At 36.9% G+C, this 24,674-nt stretch overlaps 1 protein-coding gene across 1 annotated transcript; it reads left to right on the top strand.

The window, feature by feature from the left end:
* The first annotated feature begins 11,566 nt into the window (after positions 1-11,566).
* On the top strand, positions 11,567-14,760 carry LOC140823001 (putative F-box/FBD/LRR-repeat protein At1g78760). Its single transcript, XM_073184047.1, has 4 exons — positions 11,567-11,692; positions 11,981-13,365; positions 13,464-13,634; positions 14,317-14,760. The coding sequence occupies exons 2-4, from the start codon at positions 11,995-11,997 to the stop codon at positions 14,479-14,481; spliced, it is 1,707 nt and encodes a 568-aa protein (XP_073040148.1). The 5' UTR covers positions 11,567-11,692; positions 11,981-11,994; the 3' UTR covers positions 14,482-14,760.
* The last annotated feature ends 9,914 nt before the right edge of the window (positions 14,761-24,674 follow it).

Raw genomic sequence — 24,674 nt, 5'->3', positions numbered from 1 at the left:
GTGTGGGGACTAGAATTTTGTAGGAATAATGGTGAAATTTGAAGGTTTTGTGTGGTTAACTTGAAAGGCATCATTTATGAGTTGATTTAGCATGTAAACCCGTGAAAATAAGTCACTAATTGGGATCTTGAATGAGAACATTTGTTTTGCCTTGAACTTTACATATACCCTCTTTTCAATGCACTGAATTCAAATATCATACCCCTAACCAGCTGTAATCCAAAGTTATATATTCTTAGCCTAGGGAGTACATGTGTGAAAATTGTGCATCATCAAAAAAAAAATTGTTGAAATAACAAAGTTTCTTGCAAAAAGAACTTTGAGAAAAAAAGGGAGATGTAAGGTGAGGGGGAGCCGAAATAAAAGGAATGAAATTCTATTCCTAGGCTAAAAGTTGGAGATGTAAGGAGACGAGGAAAGTCAGACGAAAAGTCTTGACGATTGCACAATGAAAATGATCGGTGTACTCCCAACTTTTAGCTACTTGAGCTTATTTTTCCTTCTTTTCGACACCCTTATCTGCACTTGAGAAGTGAATAAAGTTCAATTTATGGTTAGTGACAAATGGACACGGGGGCGCATGCTAGTGAGACTTGTATTGAAGTTTTAATTGAGTGACTCGCATGATTTGATGATTGATCTATTTGAAATACGAATGACTAGACCCATCATGACAAACACGCACGTTCAAATTAGTGTCAAGATTTATGTGTAGATGAGACTGAGTATTCGTTTGTGATTTGAATTGATTATGATTTGTACGTGAGACAGTTCTCTGAGGCATGAGCATGAAAGTTGTTAACTCACCATTAACATTTACTTGTGTTGGTTATTTCTTGTTTGAGTATTTTGTGTTTATTGCGTTTATTTAGAATCTCGTGCTGTAACTTATTTTGCTTGAGGGTAAGCAAAAGGTTAGTATGAGGGGGTTGATAGGTGGTGTTTTTACGTGTTTATTGCATTGGTTTAATTGTGTTTGCATTGTGCATGCATGCATTTCTTTTACATTTTGTTCATTTTAGAGTAATCGTTTGCATTTTCTCATGTCTCACTTGTATGTGATGAATTTGCAGGAAAAATGGTCGGAAAACGAAAATCAGTGCGAAAATGTAGAAGCCAAGAAGAATCGGACAGAATAGGCGGCGCCCGAGCGGTAGTTTTATACCGCCCGGGCGCGAAAGATGACAAACTACCGCCCGGGCGCGAAATATGACTAGCAAAAAGAATCAGACAGAAAGTGTGGCGCTCGGGCGGTACTTTTCTACCGCCCGGGCGCGAGAAGATGCATCTGAAGACAGAACAGTCGGCGCTCGAGCAGTATATTTCTACCGCCCGAGCGCGAATGCCGCACAAGCCCAGGGAGAATACAGAAAGTGTGGCGCTCGAGCGGTACTTTTCTACCGCCCGAGCGCCACCTATTTTTGGAAAATATTGTACGCGATTCTCTACCTTATTTTGGAGGTGTGGTTGATATGGAAGGATGATGGACGATTTTTGGGGGCTCATTCAGACATCATTCTTCAGCCGCCGCAAGCTTGGGAGAGGAATTCAAGCTTGGATTGAAGATTCGAAGCTTTCCGGGCACCGTTCTTCACGTTTTTCTTCAATTCTAGTATTTCTAACTTAGTTGTTATCTTCTAAACATTGTTTTGCTTAGTTTAATTATGAATTCTAGTAGCTAAATTTTATTATTTGTTGGGATTAAAGGGGATCCTACCCCGAACGTTGAGTTGAATTAATTTACATTTCGGTTGTGCGTTTTACTTGATTTTACTACTGTTTTATCGTGTCATTGAAGCGTAGCTAACTTTAACGACGTTTTCGTATCACGAGTGAGTTCGAGAGAATAACGAGTGATAGGATCGAGTAGTAGAATTCGCGGATCTACAATTTACATAGATATATGAAATTGGATACGTGCCGATAGTCATAGTCCTAAGGGTCGAAAACTAGGGGATTTTATAGATCGAAATGCGATTCGCTCGTGATAAATAATTAAAGATATTTCATTAATTCATTGAGTGGAATTAGTTTGGTATAGCTCGAGAGAGTGTGTTCAATAGATTAGGAAATCCTGTCGGAAGCGTAGATCACGATCGAACGAATTAATAAATTAACGAGGGGTAGGTGAACCGAGATTCCCAACAAATCCATTTTTCATTGAATTTTACTCAACCATTTTAGACATTATATCTCAGTACTTGATTTTAAATCTCTTTATTTGCATTCTTATCTGATTTTAGTAGTGATAAAACAATCAAATCACTTTTCGTTGCTAAATGTTCAATAACTGAAAATAATAATTGTTAAACACAGTCTTCAGTGGAACGATACTCGTACCCACGTACACTATATTATAACTTGACATCGTGCACTTGCGATCAATTTTTGAGCATACAAAATAATATCTTATTGGGGATTTAACTGTGCAAGTTTTGCTCGACCAAGCACCTTTATCCTTGTCGTTGGAAGCAATATACGGGGCAAACAGACAGCCCTCCTCGAACTTCAAGATGTATTCATCAACATTCATACCTCCCTGTCGAAGCTCCAGGAACTCAGTCACCTTCCTAGCTCGAAGTGCGTCTGGGAAGTACTTGTCGTAGAAAAGATCAGTGAACTCTTGACACTTCAATGCTGTAACATCAACACCAACCTTAGTAGCATTCCACCAAATGCGTGCAGCTTTGACTAACATGAACACTGCACAACTGATTCTGTCTTTGTCTTCATAGTTGAGATGATCGAAAATAGCCTCAAGTGCCTTGATCCATTCTAAGGCCACCAACGCATCGGTGCTTCCTGCAAATTCAGGCGGATCCATCCTCTTGAAAGCAGTAAAGATGCCATCAGTTCCAATTGCTTGAACCACTTGACCTCTCCCTTGACCTCTACCTTGGCTTGTACCTTGCAAACGTAGCAACTGTTGGATCTGCTCACTATGGACCTTGGCTTGCTCTTTCAACAACTTGCCGAACTCATCGACAACTCTAGAGGAACAACTATCCTCACCCTCTACGGCTTTCCTCTTAGGAGGCATAACTCCTACAATGTCTCACACAATACATATCAATAGATAACAATGAATAGATGTAGAAGAAGATATACCCGGACAGTTGAAAATAGACGAAGTCATATGCATTGGTCCGAAGAACGGTGCTCTGATAACACTAAATGCGACACCTCTGACCGGTTTTTAATAAAATAGCAGCGGAAATTAAAATTTTCTTGAAGAAGGAAGGGTAAAAAGTTCTTGACATAAAAATCTTTACAAACAAATGTAAATACATGATCAATGAAATGATAAAACCAAAATACAAAATATCATTTTTATGATCATGTCCAAAATGCCATCAAAATATCTTCTTCCTTCCATCTTTGGTATGCATATCATACATATGACTACGGCCCACAATCAACGTCCCGGCCCGTCGCTCTTATCTGCATCACATGAAATAACTGAAATGAGTATAAAACTCAGCAAGTGGAACTCTTACATCGCAATGGATATATATCATACTCTGTAAAACATGGCTTTGAAATCATTAAATACCATCAACTCTAAAACATGAATAACATAGCAATATAACAATAAGATGGTATTTCTCTTTTCTCTGTTGGATTGATATCTATATAGTATCTCTCTCTCTGTACCTATATCCCATCGATATAAATCGATAACTCTGAGGGATATAAGCCTATGGTCGTTGATCAACTAATTGCATGCAATCTCTGACTATGTATCTATCAATCCATAAATCATTTGAACTCTCACTTTGGCATTTTATCAAACACTTTGAAGACTCTAATCTCTTGTATTCCCTTTTTACAATTGAGACATAAAATGCCTCCAATAATATGCCACAAATGTATCAATACATAATCATGAATCAAATGAAGGGAATAGCACATTAAAACCATTGAAATACAATACATATATTATCATGTGAGCACAAGGAATGAAATTCCACTTACAACCACTTGGAACACTTGGTTTAAAACCTTGGTTGAATTCCTACAACAATAAACCATAAATGGTACCATCAACAACTCAATAATCACAAACTCATATCAATTAATCCATAAAACCAACACCGACAACAAACCCATAACATCTCTCACACCAAAATCAAAGAATAACTATACCAAAATGCTTACCTTAGCTCTTAGAATCCAAGAGAACCTTCCTCTCACAACAATAATCCAACTAAGAGCTTGAATCAAAGGCACAAAATCAAGGAAATGAAAGAACCCTAGCTCCAAGAAGAGAAAAATCGAGAATGAGGGGAAAAGAATGAGGAAAAGTAACCCAACTCATCCAATTATATCACTTAAAATCCGAAAACACGCTTTCACTATTCATGCACCGCGGGTGCGCTCCAACATGCACCGCAGGTGCGGTGTGCCTACGGCACCTCAACCAAAAATCCAAAAATGTCGACCGCAGGTGCGCTCTGAAACTTACCGCAGGTGCGGTGCCTCCACCGCGGGTGCGGTGACTGTCACACCGCGGGTGCGGTGTCTGTTCGGCAATCCACCAAAAATGCTGCAATAAAGACCGCGGGGGCGCTGCTCAAAATACCGCGGGTGCGGTATGGTCTCGGCCAAAACAAACTCTTATGCAACTAAAATCGAATCGCAACGCTGATACAAAACAACTATCATCAACTAATATCAACAATGCCACAAAACAATAATAACCAACAATACTATGACCCATAATCACAACTCTTAACATCTAAACCAAATAATCCATAAACCTACGAAAACTTAAACCGTACCGTTCACCAGGCTTGGCTATTACACATGTTATCAGCTTATATTAGAATCACAATTCCCTCAGTATGTGAGAACACTTTCGTGTTGTATTCATAGATCAGTTCTCTTTCACACACACACCATCACTCACATATACACAAAGAATCAAGCGAATTGAACAGTTGAGTGAGTCTTGCACAAATACATTAAACTTGTGCATGTAGTCTTTAACACAGACGTTAAAAAAGTGTTGGCTGGAAGTTGTTGTCTTCAGTCTAGGCTAGGATTTCAGTTATGCAGTATCGTAAGTCCTAAGCTGAGTGGGTTTGTACAAGGTGTTATATAAATCAAAGTCTTATAGTGGATCCTACTCGAGGTGGTAGAATGGGTGACGTAGGAGCAGTTGAAGTCTCCGAACATCCATAAACATATATTGTGTCTTTAACTGTTAAACTATTGCTTTGAAACTAATTTGATTAGTTGAGCTGATATAAGTTCAGTTATCACCATAACTAAACTGATACAAACTTGAATCGATCCCATTTATTTCAGTTATTTAGTTCGCACATGTTAAAAGCTTTAAACTGTTAAGTTTTCTTAACGAATGATTATTTCGAGTATTTTCCGCTTGGTATAAAAACCAAACCCGATTTAATTTATCGATGTTTACATTCTTAGAACACGAGCTATTGCAGCTCATTGAGAATATTCGTGCTTGAAAAACCCTCGCTGGTGCCAGAACCGATCCTGTCACTAATGGTTGCAGATTCGGTCGGGATATATGTTGGATCTGGGTTTTCTACGCGCCCAAACGCAGCTGAAGTTAAATTTTTTTTATTTATTTTGACAATCAAAATATGTTCGGGCGCTCGTATGATTATCATAAACATTCATAGGGCGTTAGAATTTATACCTTTGGTGAATAAATCACGTGGCTCCAACTACACCGGTATTAGCGGACGTAGCTCTTGTTGTAAATCCCTATGAACTTTCTTCGATCTTCTAATCCGGTCCACGACTGGAATATTTGTTCCTTTTCTAAATTGCATTAGAAATTTAGAAAAACTTTTGCGTAGAGATGGAACACGAAGAAGAAATTGACTCAACACAATAAGCCGAATTTTTCTTGGTTTTTGAGAGAAGATTTTCGAGAGCAGCTTTTGTTTTTTGAAATTCCGAATCGCCGAAACCTAATGAATCTCTTCTTTTATATCTTGGATGCCTTTCACGTAAATAAGGATCAAATCCTTATTATCTTTTTCTAATATTTAATTTACTTAATTAATCTCATTAATTAAGTTAATTAAATATTCCAAAATTGCATCCCATATCTTGGCCATTCTCGATGCATGCCTTTTTATTAGAATAAAAAAAATATTTTAATTATATTTACAATCTTTCTTTTCACTTAATTAATCCAATTAATTAAGTCAACTAAAGATTCTAAATCCATGACATATATTAAATGTAATCTCGAATGTTAATACATATATTTTGAGAATATCATGCATTAATATTATTTTGCTTTGTGTGCAAGTTTCTAAAACTATGGTATCATGAATATTTCATAAATCAATATCATATTTTATAAAACTTAATGGGTTATATTTTAACTTATTAAAATATAATACAATTATTAAAGCCCATTTGAGCTTTAATAAAATAGCATGATGGGCTTATACTCTTACAAGCCCATTATCCATGCTCCCATTACATTAATCTAATCATAATCCCGATCGATGGTCCAATATCATCGATGTGACAATTTCTACTTATTGTTATTATGATGCATACTTTAATTTCGAGATCACCAATGTCTAAATAAGGCATGTGTATTCATTTGACTGTCTTAACAGTCATGCTCTCAAAATTTCTATAAACTTTATTTATAAGCTTATCGATTGATCATATCAAACTTATTTCTTAGAAATTCAACTCATTGAATTTATTATCTCAACGAGAACAAATAAACCAGTGCTTTTGTGACCCTCAATGGTTCAGGGATATAGCTAGCCGTGGGTTCACAACTCTTTGTGATCCAGGACATATTCCTTTATTCGGGCTTACCCTAGTTAGCCCCATTCTTTTCATCAACACCTTGATCAAGAATGTCAGAACTCATTTCTGATTGCACCCATCGGATCATAGTAAGAGCGTCTAGTAGCATCGTCCCGTGATCCCCTAGATATCACTGATAGTGCCTGCAAGAACCAGTGGATTATGATTAACGTACAGTATGGTCTCTTCAACTCATTTATCCCGATCGAATCTGTAACCATTGGTTCATCGAGGGTTGCATATTAATTCGATAACTATGTGATAACTATAATAGTGGCATCGCGTGTACTATTTGAGAACTCATTCTCTAACGTACATCTCATACTCTGGACAGAGATTCCATGCACTATTATTTCATCAGATCACACAGGATATCCACACCCGTAGGTGAGCGGTGAATCTCCGACTACAATTCACTGGCTCCTATATGTGTCGCAACTGTACCCAACCTCGCCACCTGATGACTCTCCTGGAGCCGGTAAACGAGTCAAAGCACAGCCCTAGCATATAGAGCCTCAGTGTTGTACCGGGTCGTAAGGACTAATGGTGTACAATCATAACCACAGACTTATCCTCTCGATAAATGATAACCACGTGGAAAGTCCGAGGGAGGGTTGTTCGGTATAATCATCATATGACTACCCATCTACATGTTTGGACATCTCTATGCCCTTACCAAGAAACGCAGTACACAACATCACATATGCTAGTTTCGAGCTCAAGCGACATTTATCCATGTTTTAGGCGGCTGAATCGACTAGGAACGAATTTAGAATATGCAGTGTTTACAAATGAGTTTCAACATCGAATTACGATTCATTTGTATTAAAGCATAATCAAGGACTTTATCTATGCTGATTGTATGTGTATACAGATAAAGTATAACGAAACCATTAAAAATTAAATTATATTAAAATAAATATTGTTTATTACAACTGAGTCAATAAAATCCCTAGCCAACCGTTGGCTTGCAGGGCATCTACTCTAACAATATATGTGTTGAAAGGACCGTACTATAAGCTAATTATAACTTAAGGTTCTTGCAAGCACTATCAGCGATACCTAGGGATCATGGTACGATGCTAGTAGATGTTATTACCATGATCCGATAAGTGCAATTAAAAATGAGTTTGAGCATTCTTGATCAAGGAATTGATGAAAAGAATAAGGCTAATTAGGGTAAGTCTAAATAATAATAAATGTTATTCGAATCACATGGAGATGTGAACCCACTGTTAGCTGTATCTCTGAACCATTTATGGTCACACAATTATCAGATTTTGTGTTCCCATTGAGAAAATAAAAAAATCAAGAAGTTGAATTTGACGACTATAATTTGATGAAGATCAAATATGATGCTTATAAAGGAGTTTATAAGTTGATTCCATAATATGAAATAAATGAAATTTGATTATTTGTTAATTGAGGAAGGAGAGTAAAACTGCCTATTTTGGTGAAGGAGTTCACTAAACTGACAGCTGCCTAATATGATAATTGAAAATTTTGATATTCGAATTTTTTATTTTCATTATATGAATATGACTTGTTTTCCCGACACATCGGTGCTGTCAGATCATCGATCGAGATTATAATAAGTTCATAATAATTTATTTAGTAATTAATAATTTATTGATTAAATGATGGTACTAGCAGCGATGACTACTAATATGTGCAAATTCTTATAAAATGTTCTAAAGAGGTCTAGAATTAATTAACTAATAAGTTAATTGTGGGGACCCGAATGCTAATCATACTCATAATCGTCATTGGGACTAATTAATCAATTATAAAACAGGGTCTAAATTTTTTTAAAATGCGGAACGTAGTGAAATCAAACTAAGATACAACTCAGTATATAGTAAAGTACAAGTCCTGTACCGTCTACAAATCAGTACAAACTAAGGTTCAACAACTGCTATCAAGTGTTCAAACCCTATATACAATCCAAGTCCGGAGCCTCCACTCTAATCACGATCTCTCCTCATCTCCTGGACCCTGAACCTGTCCCACCTGTTGTCAAGTACACATACAAACAAGACAACAGCCGGATAACTCCGGTGAGAATAACTCCCAGTATAAATCAAAGAACATGCAGTCATATATTCAATACAAAGCATGAAACAGATAACAATAATACATATCAAAATCAGAAATGTAAACAATATCAATCTGTCGACAATACTCGTGACTCCACGATTCAGACTAGACTCAATCCTAGTCTAGGGATCCCGGTGTCCAGATGTGGCATTCCTATATCGACAAACAGTAATAGAAAAGACTCCAGTTCTATCCAAGTCGATATAACCAACATCCAGTGTCCAGACGCATCCGTCATAGACTATGGTCTATCGTCATACCTTGTGACATCGTGCAATGTACCCGTGGTTACCTGCCACTATCAGGTACTTCTGTCACAAGATTACTCGTCTAATGCATGCTCCTATAACTCCATAGAACAAGCATTTAAATCAAATCATCAAATACAATGATAAACAAATAATAAGTATGTGATTTAGGTAAACTCAAGTACATCCTACTTGAGTCGATGTCCCAATATACATTGACTTATACCTTTCGTTGCAGTTTCGGTATGGAAATCCAAACTCTGTCAATCCCTCAATCTGACAATGGTAATACCAATAACCTCATATCAATATACCTTTCAAATTAATAACAATCTGATCAATTTGGATTTAATTCAAAATCAACGGCATAACGGTACAATCTCAGTATCCCCGTCAATACCAAATCAACAGACATCAATAACAAATCATAACTCATATCCATTACAATCTGTAATTCAATCACAATTCAAATCTGTCCGGTATAAATCAATATACCCTAAAAATTCATATATATATATATATATACACACACGTGCATGCAGCCAAACAAGTGGCGAATTTTCATCTTGCATGACTCGCGCTCGGGCGGTAATAAATTACCGCTCGGGCGCGTGCTTGGCGCTCGGGCGGTTAAAACTTACCGCCCGGGCGCGAGGTGTTCTGCCTCCCGATTACTCTTTGGCGCGCGGGCGGTCAAAAGCTACCGCCCGGGCGCCACATCTTCTGTCCAAGACATGTTTTTATGGAACTTTGGCGCTCGAGCGGTCATTTCTTACCGCTCGGGCGCCACTTGTTCTGTCCAACAATTCGCACCCTTCACATAACATCTTATTTGATGTCCCGATTAATCCTTTCATAATCATGTCAAATTATATATCAATAATTATAGATTACTAGGATTAAATTTCCGGGCATTACATTAATTAAATAATGATTATTTAATTTTAAATCATATGTCTGTGCATGTATTAAACATGCATGTGTAAATATATTAATTTAATATATATACTTTATATGGAGATATAAATTATTTCTATATATATTATTAATATATCATAAATTATCAAACATTTATAAATACATTATATAACAATAACAATATGAGAATTTATTATAATGGAATTAAGGAGTTTTGATGGAAGAAGAATTCCTGATGAGATCAGAAATCATACTCTATAAATATACCATTAATGGGCATATAACTCAAGAGAATTTTTGCACTCAAAATTGCACAAAAATCCTTCCCTCCTTCAACACAAAGTCTCGGCCATATCATCCTGTTTTGGAGAAAAAAATTCGGTCAATTGACTTCTTCTACGGCCGCGTCCGCGCTGGTACTTCACTTCGACTCCAAAATTTGGAAATTCGGACGATCCAAGCAAGGAACATAGTATATGATCATGGATCGGATTCGACAACCAAGATGAAGAACATTCATTCACGGGGAAATACAAGAATCGACATCTCCGTTAATTCCAGATTAGTTTGAGTCCAACGTACAACATACACATGTATACAAGATAAAATACCCTATGTATGTTAAATAAACATACGACACCCAATTACAGTTTCGAACATCGAAAAAAAAATTTAAAACTTAATCAGCATCTTGAGTGTAAGAAAATGATACACCAATATGCTCAACATTGGAGCGTGCCAAAAGTGAAATTTAACTTCTAAAACAAGCATAATTGGTCCCGATTCAACGATTCTTTCTAGTTTCCTCGGATTTAGATACTCCAAAATTGAAAGATGGGTCTCATGTGAGACCGTCTCACGTATCTTAATCTGTGAAACGGGTCAATCCTACTCATATTCACAATAAAAAGTAATACTCTTAGCATAAAAAAGTAATACTTTTTCATGGATGACCCAAATAAGAGATCCGTCTCACAAATATGACTCGTGAGACCGTCTCACACAAGTTTTTGCCAAATTGAAATTATAAACAATGAACTCGAAGAAGTAAAATTTACTAACGACAAGAAACTAGTTTTGTCACCTCGAACGACGTTTTTTGTATATGATTTTTATTTTTTTAAAAAAAAAACCGTGCTTTGGTAATTTCCAAGATTCTACATAAATCTATCTATAATATCTATCTCAGTATATATGAAAGTTGAGGTATTAGAATAACTTATTTTAATGTTATGGAATGTGTTTGATAAAAAAATAAAAAACACCATTCTTATGAAGTTGCAAAAATATTCCATTTTAGTTAAAATTGTTATATCTATTACTGTTTTGTGAAGAAAACAATCCCTAGAGTGACGGAATTAGAAATTTTCTTTCCTATAACATATTTTTTTTCCCAAAAAACAAATAATATATTATTATTTTTATAATAAAAATGGAAACACAAAATTAACTAATATATTAATTTTAAAAATTGAATCGGTTCCATTGTCGGATAGGATCCGACCCAGTTGACACAAACTCGCTTCTAAAAGCCGTTCACGGCACTGACTTGCTTCTCAAGAACCCTAATTTTTCATGAGTTCAAATTCTCTCCCCCGAATTGTCTTCGAAGGGTACGCCGGTTTGTTTGTTTCTTTTTTTTTTTTAACATATTGGCGTTGTGATTTCATCATATATTTTGTTTTTAATCAGAATCTCATTTTTTAAATCATTTACGGGAATTTCATCGTTTCCTCGATTAGATTTTCGTTTTTTTATTTCATGTATGGGGATATTGCAATGTTCTTTAGTTTTGTGAGAATGCTTTGGCATGTTAGTTATGGGTTATTGGAAAGCGTTTTACTTCGTAATATTTTTGTGTTCTTATTGACTAATTGCTTGGATTGATTTGTGAGGAATAGGGTTTGATTGAACAATGTTTTGGAAGAAAATTGCTTTGCAAAAGCTTCTCAAGAGTGATCATTCTACTAGGAAACCAAGAATTATTGGTCCAAATTTGAAGTTAAAGCGGTGGGTTGGTAAGCGAAAATTAGATTGCAGGAGTGTTGAATCGAACAACGACAGAACTAGGAAGAAACAGAGGATGAGTGAAAATAATGGGCCTGATGATACACCTCCTGAAGTTGATCGGATTTCAGAATTACCTGAACCCATTGTTCATCACATTTTTGCGCACCTGCGTAGCCCGAAAGATGTGGTGCGCACATGCATTTGGTCTAAGAAATGGAAAAGCATGTTCAATTCATACTTGACATTTGATTTTGATGAGAGGTGCTTTGGTGCACGAGGTGGGAAAAGGAATCATAGTAGGCTCAGATCCCGTGAAGTGCAGAAAAGGAAGTTCAACAGTTATGTTGACAAATCGATTGTGTCAAGACTTGCACCTGCTCCTTGCATAGAGAAGTTCAGACTGTATATTAGTAATCTTAATTATCCGCTGGAATTTAGTATGAAAAAATGGATAAATCTTGCTGTGCAGAAAAATGTGAAGGTGCTTGAGATTCATGTAAATTCAAAGGAGCGACCATATAATCTGCCTTGTGATGTGCTGGCATGCAAGGCAATAACTTCCTTGAAGTTGTCAGGGTCGGTTATACCCAGTTTAAGTTCGCTAGAGCTATGTAATTTGAGAGAACTGTCGTTGAAAGGCACTACTGTTATTGAACTTTTGATCAAGAAAGTTGGACAAAGCTGCCCATTGCTCGAGGATTTGAGGCTTGTTGGCTGCACTGGATTGTTCTCTTTGAATATTCCTTCGCTAGCCAAGCTCAGGAGGGTGGAGGTGCATGAGTGTGCTAGCCTCACTCATATTGAAATCATGGCGCCAAATCTTGAAACCTTTTGGTATCATGCAAGGAAGCATCAGTATTGTGTTATCGTCTTTAAAGGGTGTGGGACTCTGAAGAATTTGACATTGAGGGACTGCAGAATGACAGATACTGTGTTTCAGAATTATATCTCCAAGTGTCCATTGATCGAGAATTTGGTGCTCCAAGAATGTAGCAGAGTTAAAAGACTCACAATTTTGAGTGCAAAATTGAAGAGTTTAGCCTTATTGATGTGCACGAAAATTCAGGAAGTCAACATCGATGCCCCAAATCTTTATGCCTTCCAGTTTAGCAGCCATCGAATGCCTTTTTCTTCCATGAACGTTTCAGGTCTCTGTGAAGTAAAGTTTTCTTTTGGTCATACTGTCAGAACACCGCAGATTATCGATGAGTGTAAAAAGATTTTTGGTAACATGGATCGATCCAAAGCTTTCAAATTAGTAGTACATACGAAGCAGGTGCCGTATGTTCTTGATTCATATTCAATGCCACAGTCCTCTTGTAACCTCTGGCTATCGTATTAATTTTCATCTTTCCTTTCTATTCTTTTTTCTAGACTATGAAGATTTATGAAGATCTGAAAGAAGTTGATCTAAATCAAGATAGCTTTAGCAAGCTGGATTTGACTCTATCATCATTAACTGTGGTGAATCTTGTTGATAAGTGGTTAAGTGAATCACATGGAAGGATTCTTACTCTAATATCTCCTGGCAGCGAATTGGTGAAGGTAAGATTCTACCTGTATATTTAAGTTTGCCATGCAAAGTTTTGAAGCTAACTAAGGGAAACATATAGTTAGTTTTCTGTTTTTTTTAACTTTTATTATTAAACACCTTATTGAATGTTTATTACTGAAGCTTAATTCTTGCAACATGTTATGCACAACTGCTCAATGAAATTGATATGTGTATAGGACTTCAAAATCGTACAAGCATTATGTCATGGATTCAGGAATTCAATAGATGGAGTGACTCTATATATTGGCAAAAAGAAAAATTTAATAATTTTATGAAAGCTGCATAGTAAATTGAATTATTTTCTTTCCATTTGAGACAAATGCCCTATCCACTCTCTTCGCATTATTACTGATGTATAACGGTCCCTACAGTTGCAATTGAACATCCAAAAAAATTGACTATCTTGTGCTTAACAGATTTCCTTTATACTTCTGTTTTTGTAGATTTAGATTGTTTAGCATTCCTAAAGGGGTGGGCACTAGGTGAATAGGCCAATAGGCTCTTTGGAATGAAAACAGAAATTCAATTTTTTGTACTTTTGATCCAACAAATAAAATACTACCCTCAAAATCTAAAAGTATCACATATGCCTCTTGAACTTTCGAGCTTTGGCTTCACTGCGTATTCTCCTTTTCTTTTCCTCGTACTAAATTTAATTCAAATTGAACGCAGTTAATTCGCATGATGATCGTGAATCGAGAAGATGATTCAAACTGCTGCAGTTTCTATTCGAAAAAATGTTGGCGACACTACCTAGCCGATGTTCAAATGATGGTCTCGAAGTCTGCAAGAAAGACATTTTATGTATTCAAATGGAAAGGACCTAGACTCATGTGAATTGCATGAAAGCTGATTTTTTTTTTTTAAAATTCTCGAGTTCTTGTCAATTAGGTAACTAATCAACTCAAGTAGTATGCTGCTTCTTTCGATATCCAGTAGTTAAAGCTATAAACGCCTAATGATGAATATGACTTGTTGGGATGATACAGATATACCATTATGGTTATCTAAGTATTGTCAAATATTTCTATTATTAAGCTTGATATTAGAGAGTATATATGTAATTTTACCGTACCATATGATTAAGAAATTTTATGCAGAATTCATATACATTCATGTAGGTGCCATATTTGTTCCACATTATCAACTTCTTATTAGCATAAGATGTCAGTTATATTGCCAAGCTATAAATGTAACAAATTGCTATGCAAATCAATTCGTTTTCGGATTTATTCGATGTTGCAGTGGGAGTAATTCGAACTAATCTTCATTTTAGAAACTAAACAAAAATATCGGTGTGATGACGGTTTACCGTTGAATCCTCCACGTCCTAGGTTGGATATATCTGTCTTGGACAGGGGCAAAAGATGTATGCGTACAAAATGGATGGATAGGTAATGGCATGATACACTTTCCCTTTTGAATTCTTTGTGGTGCATTAGATGCTTACCCAATCCTGTAAGAACAAGACTCAAAGCAAGGTTGATTCCATCTTATATGTAGGGGCACTACCCCTTGATAGAATCAAAGGCTCAAATTTAGCCACACATACATGGAGTCCACTAATTTTTTTTAAAATCACATATGTGTGTAAATCTTGTCCATCCAAACCATGTGGGGGCACTGCCCCACATATAGCATCGAACCTACCCTCAAAAAGCATATTGGCACTTTCGCCGGCAAATTTTGATACTAGAATGAAAAAGTAAAGCAACATTTTTAATTGAGGTAGTGCCATAAAGGGATCAGATACCATAGATGATATATAACTTTCTTGTTTTATAAGGTAATTTCCACCTCCAGAAAATAATCGTTAGTCGCAGCTACTATATCCTCTATTCCCAGGACAAAATGGTATGTAAATCTAATATCTATACCAAAAAAGCGATGGTTGTTGGGCCGTGGGGATAACGGAGGGACAGATTGGAATGATGGAAGTTACAACGGAGTTGGGGAAGCCACTGTCATTTAAAATCGTTGTATTAGCTCGTAACCAGTGTATGACAAGAATGGTAAGCCTGTTTCGGCAGAAAAGCATGGAGTTGGTGGGGGCAATAACTCTGCTGAGGTAAACTTGGTTAATTTGTTTCTTTTAGCTTTTTGGATGCTATTAACCTCCCAAGGTTAATTCGATTTAATTTCACAAACTCCTAGTTTTTATGTTACTGTTATGTAGCTCGAGGTGACTGTTAGAGTAGGTGCTCAACAAGTCAATTTTGGCTCAGGGATTTATCGACTCTAATGTAAAAAATATTTATTTTAATAATATTTTACGATTTTATTCAATTATGACATTATATTGTATCTGTATATCCATGCAAGTTACATAGATAAAGTCCTTGAATATACAATAAGTACCATGAGGTCTGCCTCTCAACGTAAGATCATTAAACTCATTAAGAAGTGTATCATATATTTTAAGCATGTTCTTAGTCGAATCAGCCTCCTAAAACAAGGAAAAAAGGTCGCCTGAGTTTGAGACTAGCATCTAGGGGTGGGCATAAAACCCGAAAAACCGACCGAACCGAATAATTCAGTTTAAATGGTTCGGTTTTATCGGTTTTTCAGTCGGTTATGGTTTTAAAATTTATGAAATTCGGTTTTTCTGTTCGGTTTTCGGTTTTAATCCCCGAAAAAACCGAAAAACCGAACCGGCCATATTATTGTTAAGTATAAGGTTTTTATGTATATGGTCATATTATTGTTTAGTATACGACTTTTTATGTATAATGAGCCTATTAAGATTTAAGAACTTAGTATCATTAACTCTCAATTTTCAATCCGAACGTTTTTTCTTCTTTCTCACCACTCACCAGTCGATATTTTCTTTTCTTTTCTGTATATATTTCTTTAATTTTTTATATAAAAAATTAAGTCCCACAAATTAAATGTTTGAAAAATACTATGATTTAGATTTTAAAGGCATAAAGTGATGTATAATTTTATTTTGTAACAAATTTTAGCTAACCGTATATAACCGGCTGTATAACCGAACCGAATTATAAAAAAACCAAACCGAACCGTAATAAAATGGTTCGGTTTTGGACTAGAGATATTCAAAACCGAAAACCGAAAAACCGAACCATTGTAGAGTAAAACCGGACCGAACCGACCGTTGCCCACCCCTACTAGCATCTGTGATATAAACGTCATGTTTCATTGGTAAGAGCATGGAGATGTCCATTCATACATATGAGAGATCATATGATGATGCACTGAACAACCCTCCCTCAGACTATCCAAATGGTTCTCACTTATCGAGTGGAATAATCCGCAGTTATGGTTGTACACCATTAGTCCTTTGACCCGGGACAATGTATGGTTATACGTACTAGCATGCACTTTGATCCATTTACCGACTCCATTGAGGGTCATCGGGTGGCGATGTTGGGTGTAGTTTCGAAATATATAGGAGCAAATGCATTGTAGTCGGAGATTCACCATTTGCCTACGGGTGAAAATTTCCTATGTGGTCTGATGATTTAATAAGTGCAAGGAGTCTCTGGTCAGAGCAAGAAATGTGCTTTAGAGAAATGTATTTTCCTATTTGCACATATCATGCCACTATTAGTACTTAAAGATAAATTACATCGTTATCGAATTCATATGCAACTCTCGATACCAATGGTGCAGATTCGATCGGGATATATGTGTTGAATGGACCATATTGTATGATAACCATTACTTAAGATTCTTGTAAGTACTATCAGTGATACCTATGGGATCGTGAGGCGATGCGATGCTACTAGAAGGTCTTATCATGATCCAACAGGTGGAATCAGAAATGGGTTCTGACATTGTTGATCAAGGAGTTGATGAAAAGAATGTGGCTAATTAGGGTAATCAGGAATAAGAATAAATAAACGTTATTTTGAATCACATGGAGATGCGAACCCACAGTTAGCTGTATTCCTGTAGTATCCCGATGCCTAATTGGAGTTAATTATTGGATTAATTATATTTCAGTGAGATCGGAAGGACCGAACAGGGTTCGGATCGTCCGATCAGGGTTCGGATCGTCCGAGACAGGTGGCTGGACACGTGGAAGACATGCAGGATTCGGACCGTCCGATCAGGGTTCGGATCGTCCGAAGTGTGCCGGATCGGATCTTCCGAAGTGGATCGGATCTACCGATCGTTGTCTATAAATAGAGGCGCGAGGCTTCACTTTTTACTCGCCAATTCCGAGTGTTTCAGAGCGTTTTAGTCGTTTCTGATGGGTTTCTAGTCTTTTCCCGAGGTTCAGGCACTAGCAGAGAGCTACTGGTTTTGTAGCGGAGCTGTGCTCTAGTTGGGAGCTAGCGGCATCAGTGGGCTGACTACGGACGCAGGCTTGATTCTAGGGCTGATTGCTAGGATCTACTGGTTTGAGGTACGAAAGTACTATCCGAGATAGCAGGATTGAGTATGCTTTACTATGTGTTGCATGTTTATATGTTGCATTATTATCTGTCATATGATGCATGGTTTATTATGCGACATTTGCATAATCATGTTGAGCCTGATTATCTTTGAGATAGCCTGTTGAGAGGGTGCTCAGCCCTCGTTTGTTGTGGATGGTTGGACCCCGTTGGCCGACGGTGGTCAGGTCACCGGTATATCCACAGGTTTATTTTGGTATGGGAGCCACCTCCTGGTGCGACGGCGCAGAGTGCTACATACCTTGACGTCATTTACCTGAGCAGTATTTCGTTATACCCAGATCCTGGTATCCAGTACATTTTGCATACATGCATGTCATAGTCTTGTATACTCATGCTTTCGGTGCTGAGCGTTTTATGCTCACGTCCTCGGTTTATCTCTGTTTTGGACACCCTATTCGATGGGGCAGGTCTCAGGTTGGACGGTCCAGGAGGGAGCGGACAGGGAGCTGACAGAGGTTGACCTGTAGTTGTTGGTATTTGTTCTTGGAATTTAGTTCGATCTGGTTGTTTAAGTATTTTGTACTTACAGATTCGATTGGGTTGTATTACTGTTTTTCCGCTGTTTACCTGATTCAGTTTTAAATGTTAATTTTGCATGCTTAAGTTCTGATTAGTAGGTGATTCTGGAACGGGTCACTACAATTCCTGAACCATTGAGGATCACATAAGTATCGGACTCTGTGTTCCCATTGAGAAAGTCAAAATTAAAGGAGTTGAATTTGGCGACTATAGATTGATGGAGATCCAATAGGAAGTTTATAAAGGATTTATGAGCTGATTACATTGGATGGAAGAAATGGAAGTTAACATAATTGCTAATTAAGGAAGGAAATTGGATCTGCCTATTTTAGTGAAGGATTTCATTAAATTGGCATCCGCCCAATATGTTAAATGAAAATGAACAAGACTTTATGAACGTTGAACTCAGTCGATTATATATTCGTGGAACAAATCCTTTCACGGACACCCCACTACGCATAATATCTTTTCAAGGATCAAAAGCTTTTACTCAACAGACAACCTCGAAATTCCTTGATCACTTAGAGTTCAACACAAAGAAAAGTAGCACACGCTTCATAGCAAAATATCTGATCTTTTGAAGATCATCTTGTGCTACTGATTCTTACATTCTTTACAATATTTCAATACATAATTTATCAAAAAGAGATTGTAATCTGAAAAGAGTTTTTCAGAACTTTGTGTGTCACATTATTTGTGAGTTGAGTAACTAAGAGTTTCAGTAGGCTGAGGTGTAAGTCCTTCTGAAGTGGGTGTGTACAAGAGTTGTACTGTAATATCCAAAGTCTTTTAGTTATACCTTCTGGAAACAGAAGAAGGGGAGACGTAGAAGATTTTATCTTCGAACTTCCATAAACAACTGCTGCCTACTGTTATTATTGTTTTTCTACTACTTCATCAGATTGTTTCCGCACATATTATTGTAATCTAGGTGAAGGTGTACGCACAAGATAAACTACTATCTCTAACAGGATTTTAGTGCCTCATCGAAAGAGAAAGAAAAACGAGTAGAGTTTATTCACCCCCCCTCTAAACTCAACTTCGATCCTCAACAATTGGTATCAGAGCAGGTTATTATTGTTCGTGAAAATCTACAACAGATGGCACACTTTAGCAAGATTCCTATGTTCTCTAAGGAAGATTTTGATGATTGGAAGATTAGAATGCAAGCTCATCTTGCGGCACAAGATGATGACATGTGGTATGTCATCACAGATGGTCCATTAAAAATATTACAGCCTAACACAGCTGTTGCTGTTACTGGAGGCGGACCACAGATGGTTGAAAGATCAAGAAGTGAATGGACCAGCGAAGATAAGAAGAAGGCCAACCTTGATAATGTTTCAAAGGATATATTGTATAAAACTCTCGACAAGACACTTTTAGCAAGATCAAAATGTGTTCTACTGCAAAAGATATTTGGGAAAAGCTCATCCAGATATGTGAAGGAAATGAGCAGACGAAAGAAAACAAACTGTCTGTAGCAATGCAGAAGTTCGAAAATCTAAAAATGAGAGCTGGTGAAACTCTAAATGTGTTCGATGAAAGATTCAGTAGCCTGGTAAATGAGCTAACAGCTCTGGGTAAAGAGCATAGCAACAGAGAAATAGCCCTCAAGGTGATGAGAGCCTTACCCAGAGAATGGGATGTTAAAACAATGGCTATGAGAGTGTCCAAAGACTTGAACAAGTTGGAACTGCACGACTTGTTTGCAGACCTGAAAGCTTACGAGTTCGAATTAGAAGTAAGAAGTGGAGAAGAGCCTTCAAGTCTACATACCAAGGCTCTTGCTGCTACTGCTACTGCTTTTACTGCTACTGCCACCACCTCTTCTACTGCTGCTATAGTTGTACCTCAAGCATTACCTACTGTGATCATTGACAGTACATTGGAGAAGACTGCTGAACAAATCAGTAGTGATGCTATGTCCTTATTTGTAAAGAAACTCTCCAGGTTCATGAAGAAGAACCATCGAACTTATCAGGGTCCCGATCGCGACTTCAAGAAAGATTCACCATCTGGTGATATGGGATGCTTTAACTGTGGAAAGATAGGTCACTTCATTGCTGATTGTCCTAAACCAAAGAAGGATGACCAGAAGAGAAAAGATCACAAGAGGAATGACAAAAAGTCCAGAAGAGATCGAAAAGCAATGATTGCTGAAGAAAGCAAATCCAAATGGGCAGACTCCAGTTCTGAGTCATCTGATTCAGAAAGTCATTCTAGTGACAGTGATGCAGAAGAAGTTAAATGTCTCATGGCAGACACTGATTCAACCTCGACATCTGAAGAGGTATTTGATTTTGATTCTAACGAATTTACACGATCTGATCTGGTTAATGCATTACATGACATGGTAGAAGAGTATTCTAGACTTTCTCAATCATTCAAAGAAGTTAAGATCGAAAATCAGAACTTAAAGGATCAGAACAGTAAGTTAACTTGCTTGCAAGTAGACAGCTGTAATGATTTACAAGTTGAGATGAGTAAATTAAAAACGGAGAATGAAAGAGCAAAAGCAGATTACCAGAAGATGCTTTCTGAAAACCAGAAGTTATCAATACTGGTAAATACTTGGAACAAGTCTTCTATTTCACTAGAAAAGATGCAAGAGTTACAAAAACAATCTGGAGACAGGAGTGGACTCGGTTTTTGTAATAATGAAGGCACTTCTGAAACGAATACTAAGCCAAAACTGGATATGTGCAAAGAGAAGTATATTCACTTTGTGAAATCTAGTGTGGTACAGAAACCAGAAGTACCTACTATTTCAGTAGAAAGGAATGTAAATCAGATGAACAGAAGAATGCATTATGGTCTGGGTTATGTTAAACCTAAGGAAAAAGTTGACCAGAGTTCTAGAATCATGATAGGATTCAACTCAGGAAGACAACCTCCTATGAAGGTTAAAAATTGTCAGTACTACAACTCTAAACCTGTTCAGAAGAGATACAGACTGGAAAACAGAAACAGAAGGGAGGAACAACATTTTAATATGCATACTATTAGAAGTAACAGACCTTCTGTTGCACACACATCTTTGGATACCCGAAGTACAAGGTCACCAAAAATTGTACAAATGTGGGTCCCCAAAGGACTGATAAGGCTTGGACCCAAATAGATTTGGGTACCAGTTACTAAAATTTGTGTTTGCAGGAACAATAGAAGAAAGCATAAATCAGTAACTCTACATGGTATCTGGACAGTGGATGTTCCAGACACATGACTGGACAGAAAAACCTACTTTCCGAAATAGTAAGTTGCACTGGACAAAAGATAACATTTGGAGACAACTCAAAAGGTAAAACCATGGGTAAATGTAAGATTATCCATGGTAACATAACTATTAATGATGTGTTATTAGTTGACAACCTTTGTTACCATCTAATCAGCATTCGTCAACTATGTGATAATGATTATTCTGTAGCCTTTCAGAAACATTCATGTATAGTCAGAGATTCTGCTGAAACTACTGTGTTAACTGGAAATAGAGAATGCAATAGTTACAGAGTCTCTTGGAACTCAAATCAAATCAATACTCCTACATGCTTAGTTGCCTCTCTTAGCAATAAACACTGTCTTTGGCACAAGAAATTGAATCATCTGAATTTCAAGTCAATCAATTATCTCAAAAAGCATAATATAGTTGATGGATTGCCTGATATTAATTTTGTTAAAAATCATGTTTGTTCTGCTTTTCAGCTTGGGAAACAGATAAGATATAACTTCAAGAACAAAGATAGCAAATCAACTTCAAGATGTCTGGAATTACTGCATATGGATCTATTTGGTCCAATCCCTATCATGAGCTTAGGGGGAATGAAATATACTCTTGTTGTTATTGATGATTTTTCTAGATTCACTTGGGTAATATTTCTCGCAGGAAAAGATCAAACCAGTAGCCTCCTGATCAAGCTTCTGAAAATGATTCAAAATGAAAAATCTACTTCCATCATTAAAATCAAAAGTGATCAGGGTACTGAGTTCACTAACAAGTATCTTGAGTTATATTTGAATGAACAGGGGATTCATCATGAATATTCAGCTGCCAGAACACCTCAACATAACGGAGTAGCTGAGAGGAGAAATAAAACTCTAAAAGAAGCAGCTAGAACAATGCTAGCAGATGCAGACATCTCTCAGCGCTTCTGGGCTGAAGCTATTAACACTGCTTGTTACACGCAAAACAGATCTATGGTCAACAAAAGGCACAATCAGACCCCTTATGAAATATGGAAAGGGAAAAGCCTAACGTATCTTATTTTCATGTGTTTGGTTGCAAATGTTTTGTACTAAATAATGGAAAAAATCATTTAACTGCATTTGACTCAAAATCAGATGCTGGACTATTTCTTGGTTACTCTGCTGTAAGCAAAGCCTTTAGAATTTTCAACAATAGAACTCTTAATGTTGAAGAGTCGATTCATGTTGTCTTCGATGAAGACAGCAGTGCTCCTGAAATATCTAACATGTCTGACTTAAGCAACAGGCTAGACAGGATTCACTTGGAACTGGACAGTGAAGATGATGTAGAAGCAAACATCAAGGATCTTCAAAATCCAGAACCAGACATTCCGATAGTGGAACCAGATGTACAGATATTGGATATAGCAATACCTGCAGAAGACACTCAAGAACCTACTACTGGTTCCGTCAAGAACAATCTCAACATATCAAATTAGGAAGATATCCTTTTAAATCCTTTTATCTGGAGAAAATCTGTAACATCCCGAAAATTTGAGTTCCACATGAACCACGTGCGTGCAAGTTATTAAATTCCTCATGTATTTTATTAAATGGTTTTAATGCATGTTTATTTCATTAATTTGTGTTTTAATTCATGATCTATGAATTTGCATTATTTTAAATGATTATATGATGAACATTAAAACGTTTTCCTTGAGTGTTATATTTCAGGTGATTATTCGAGGCGGGATCGAGGAAAAGAGACCGGTGACGATTTTGGCGATTTTAAATGTGGTATTTTATTTTCAGTTGAGGTTGGGGAATTTTAACTAATTTATTAATTTGTTAGTGATTTAAGAGTTTGAAACTTTTAAAATTATCATTTAATGTGTGTTATTTTATTTAGGGAATTTTTATTTAAAGGTGAGTAGGGATAGCATTTTAATTAATTGGCTAATTGAGTAACATTCTATTTAGTATATTGATTAGCATGATTAATGGTTTAATTAAGCAATAATCATTCCCTAAATTACTACCTAACTCACGCACACACACTTATACACACACCTACCCGTCTAACACACACCACACACATACACATTTTCTTTCCCCATTATTTTGGAGAGCAAACCTAGGGTTCTAGGAAAAACTCAGCAGCCGCCCCCTCCCTTCAAAGATTTCAGTAATTCTCGCCACTTTTCTTCAAGATAAGTAGTGTCGCGATCGTCCCGGATCAAGCCTCGCACCGTTTCCGCTTCGATATCGCCGGTTCGGTAACGTTAGAGATTTAGAGGCACGTATATTCTGTTCTTTCTGCATCGATCTTGTCATATTATGTGTTATGTCATTTTTATGCGTAAAAATTCATGTGTGACATTCGTCGTTTGAGCGGAAAATGGTTTGAATGCGTTTTGAAATACTTTTTAGATCTGAAATCTCATAACTTACTGTTCTGTTGAAAACTGCGATTTTTCCGTCGGGATTTAGAGAAAACGTTCAACTAAAAAATTGTAGAACTTTTTGATGCCTTCGATTTGATATATAATTCGAGATTTTTGGACGGAAATTGAGTGAGTTATGATGATTTTCGTGGAACTGCTCAAACTGCAACTTTTACGAAAATTGTGTTCTTGAAGTTTTTGTGTTGCAGGCTTCGTTGGAAATCGACGGGTGATCGCTTCTGCGTATAGGTAGTTTGTTTATGATGTCGGGATGGTTATTAACGTGTGGGTTCGCGTCGTTAGGCATCAAGTTGAATTAAGCGTCGTAGGAAGAAAGTTGTTGTCGAAATCCGAATCGTGTTGTCGGTTGTGGATTGTTACTCTTGGGGTTATTTTTAATGTTCACTTGGGTTTGACATAATGCCTTAGTGTTCTAAGAAGTGTCTCGTGGTGTCTATTC

The sequence above is a fragment of the Primulina eburnea genome, chromosome 2, assembly GCF_022965805.1.
Source record: "Primulina eburnea isolate SZY01 chromosome 2, ASM2296580v1, whole genome shotgun sequence".
Taxonomy (NCBI): Eukaryota; Viridiplantae; Streptophyta; class Magnoliopsida; order Lamiales; family Gesneriaceae; genus Primulina; species Primulina eburnea.
This window is presented reverse-complemented; position numbering and strand designations above follow the sequence as displayed.

Bases quoted from the DNA above. Each gene is read 5' to 3' on its own strand.
- LOC140823001 (XM_073184047.1), top strand. From the start codon at position 11,995: ATGTTTTGGAAGAAAATTGCTTTGCAAAAGCTTCTCAAGAGTGATCAT. The intron at 13,366-13,463 runs GTGCCGTATGTT...TCTTTTTTCTAG, and splicing joins TAGTAGTACATACGAAGCAG to ACTATGAAGATTTATGAAGA. The intron at 13,635-14,316 runs GTAAGATTCTAC...AATTGAACGCAG, and splicing joins CTGGCAGCGAATTGGTGAAG to TTAATTCGCATGATGATCGT.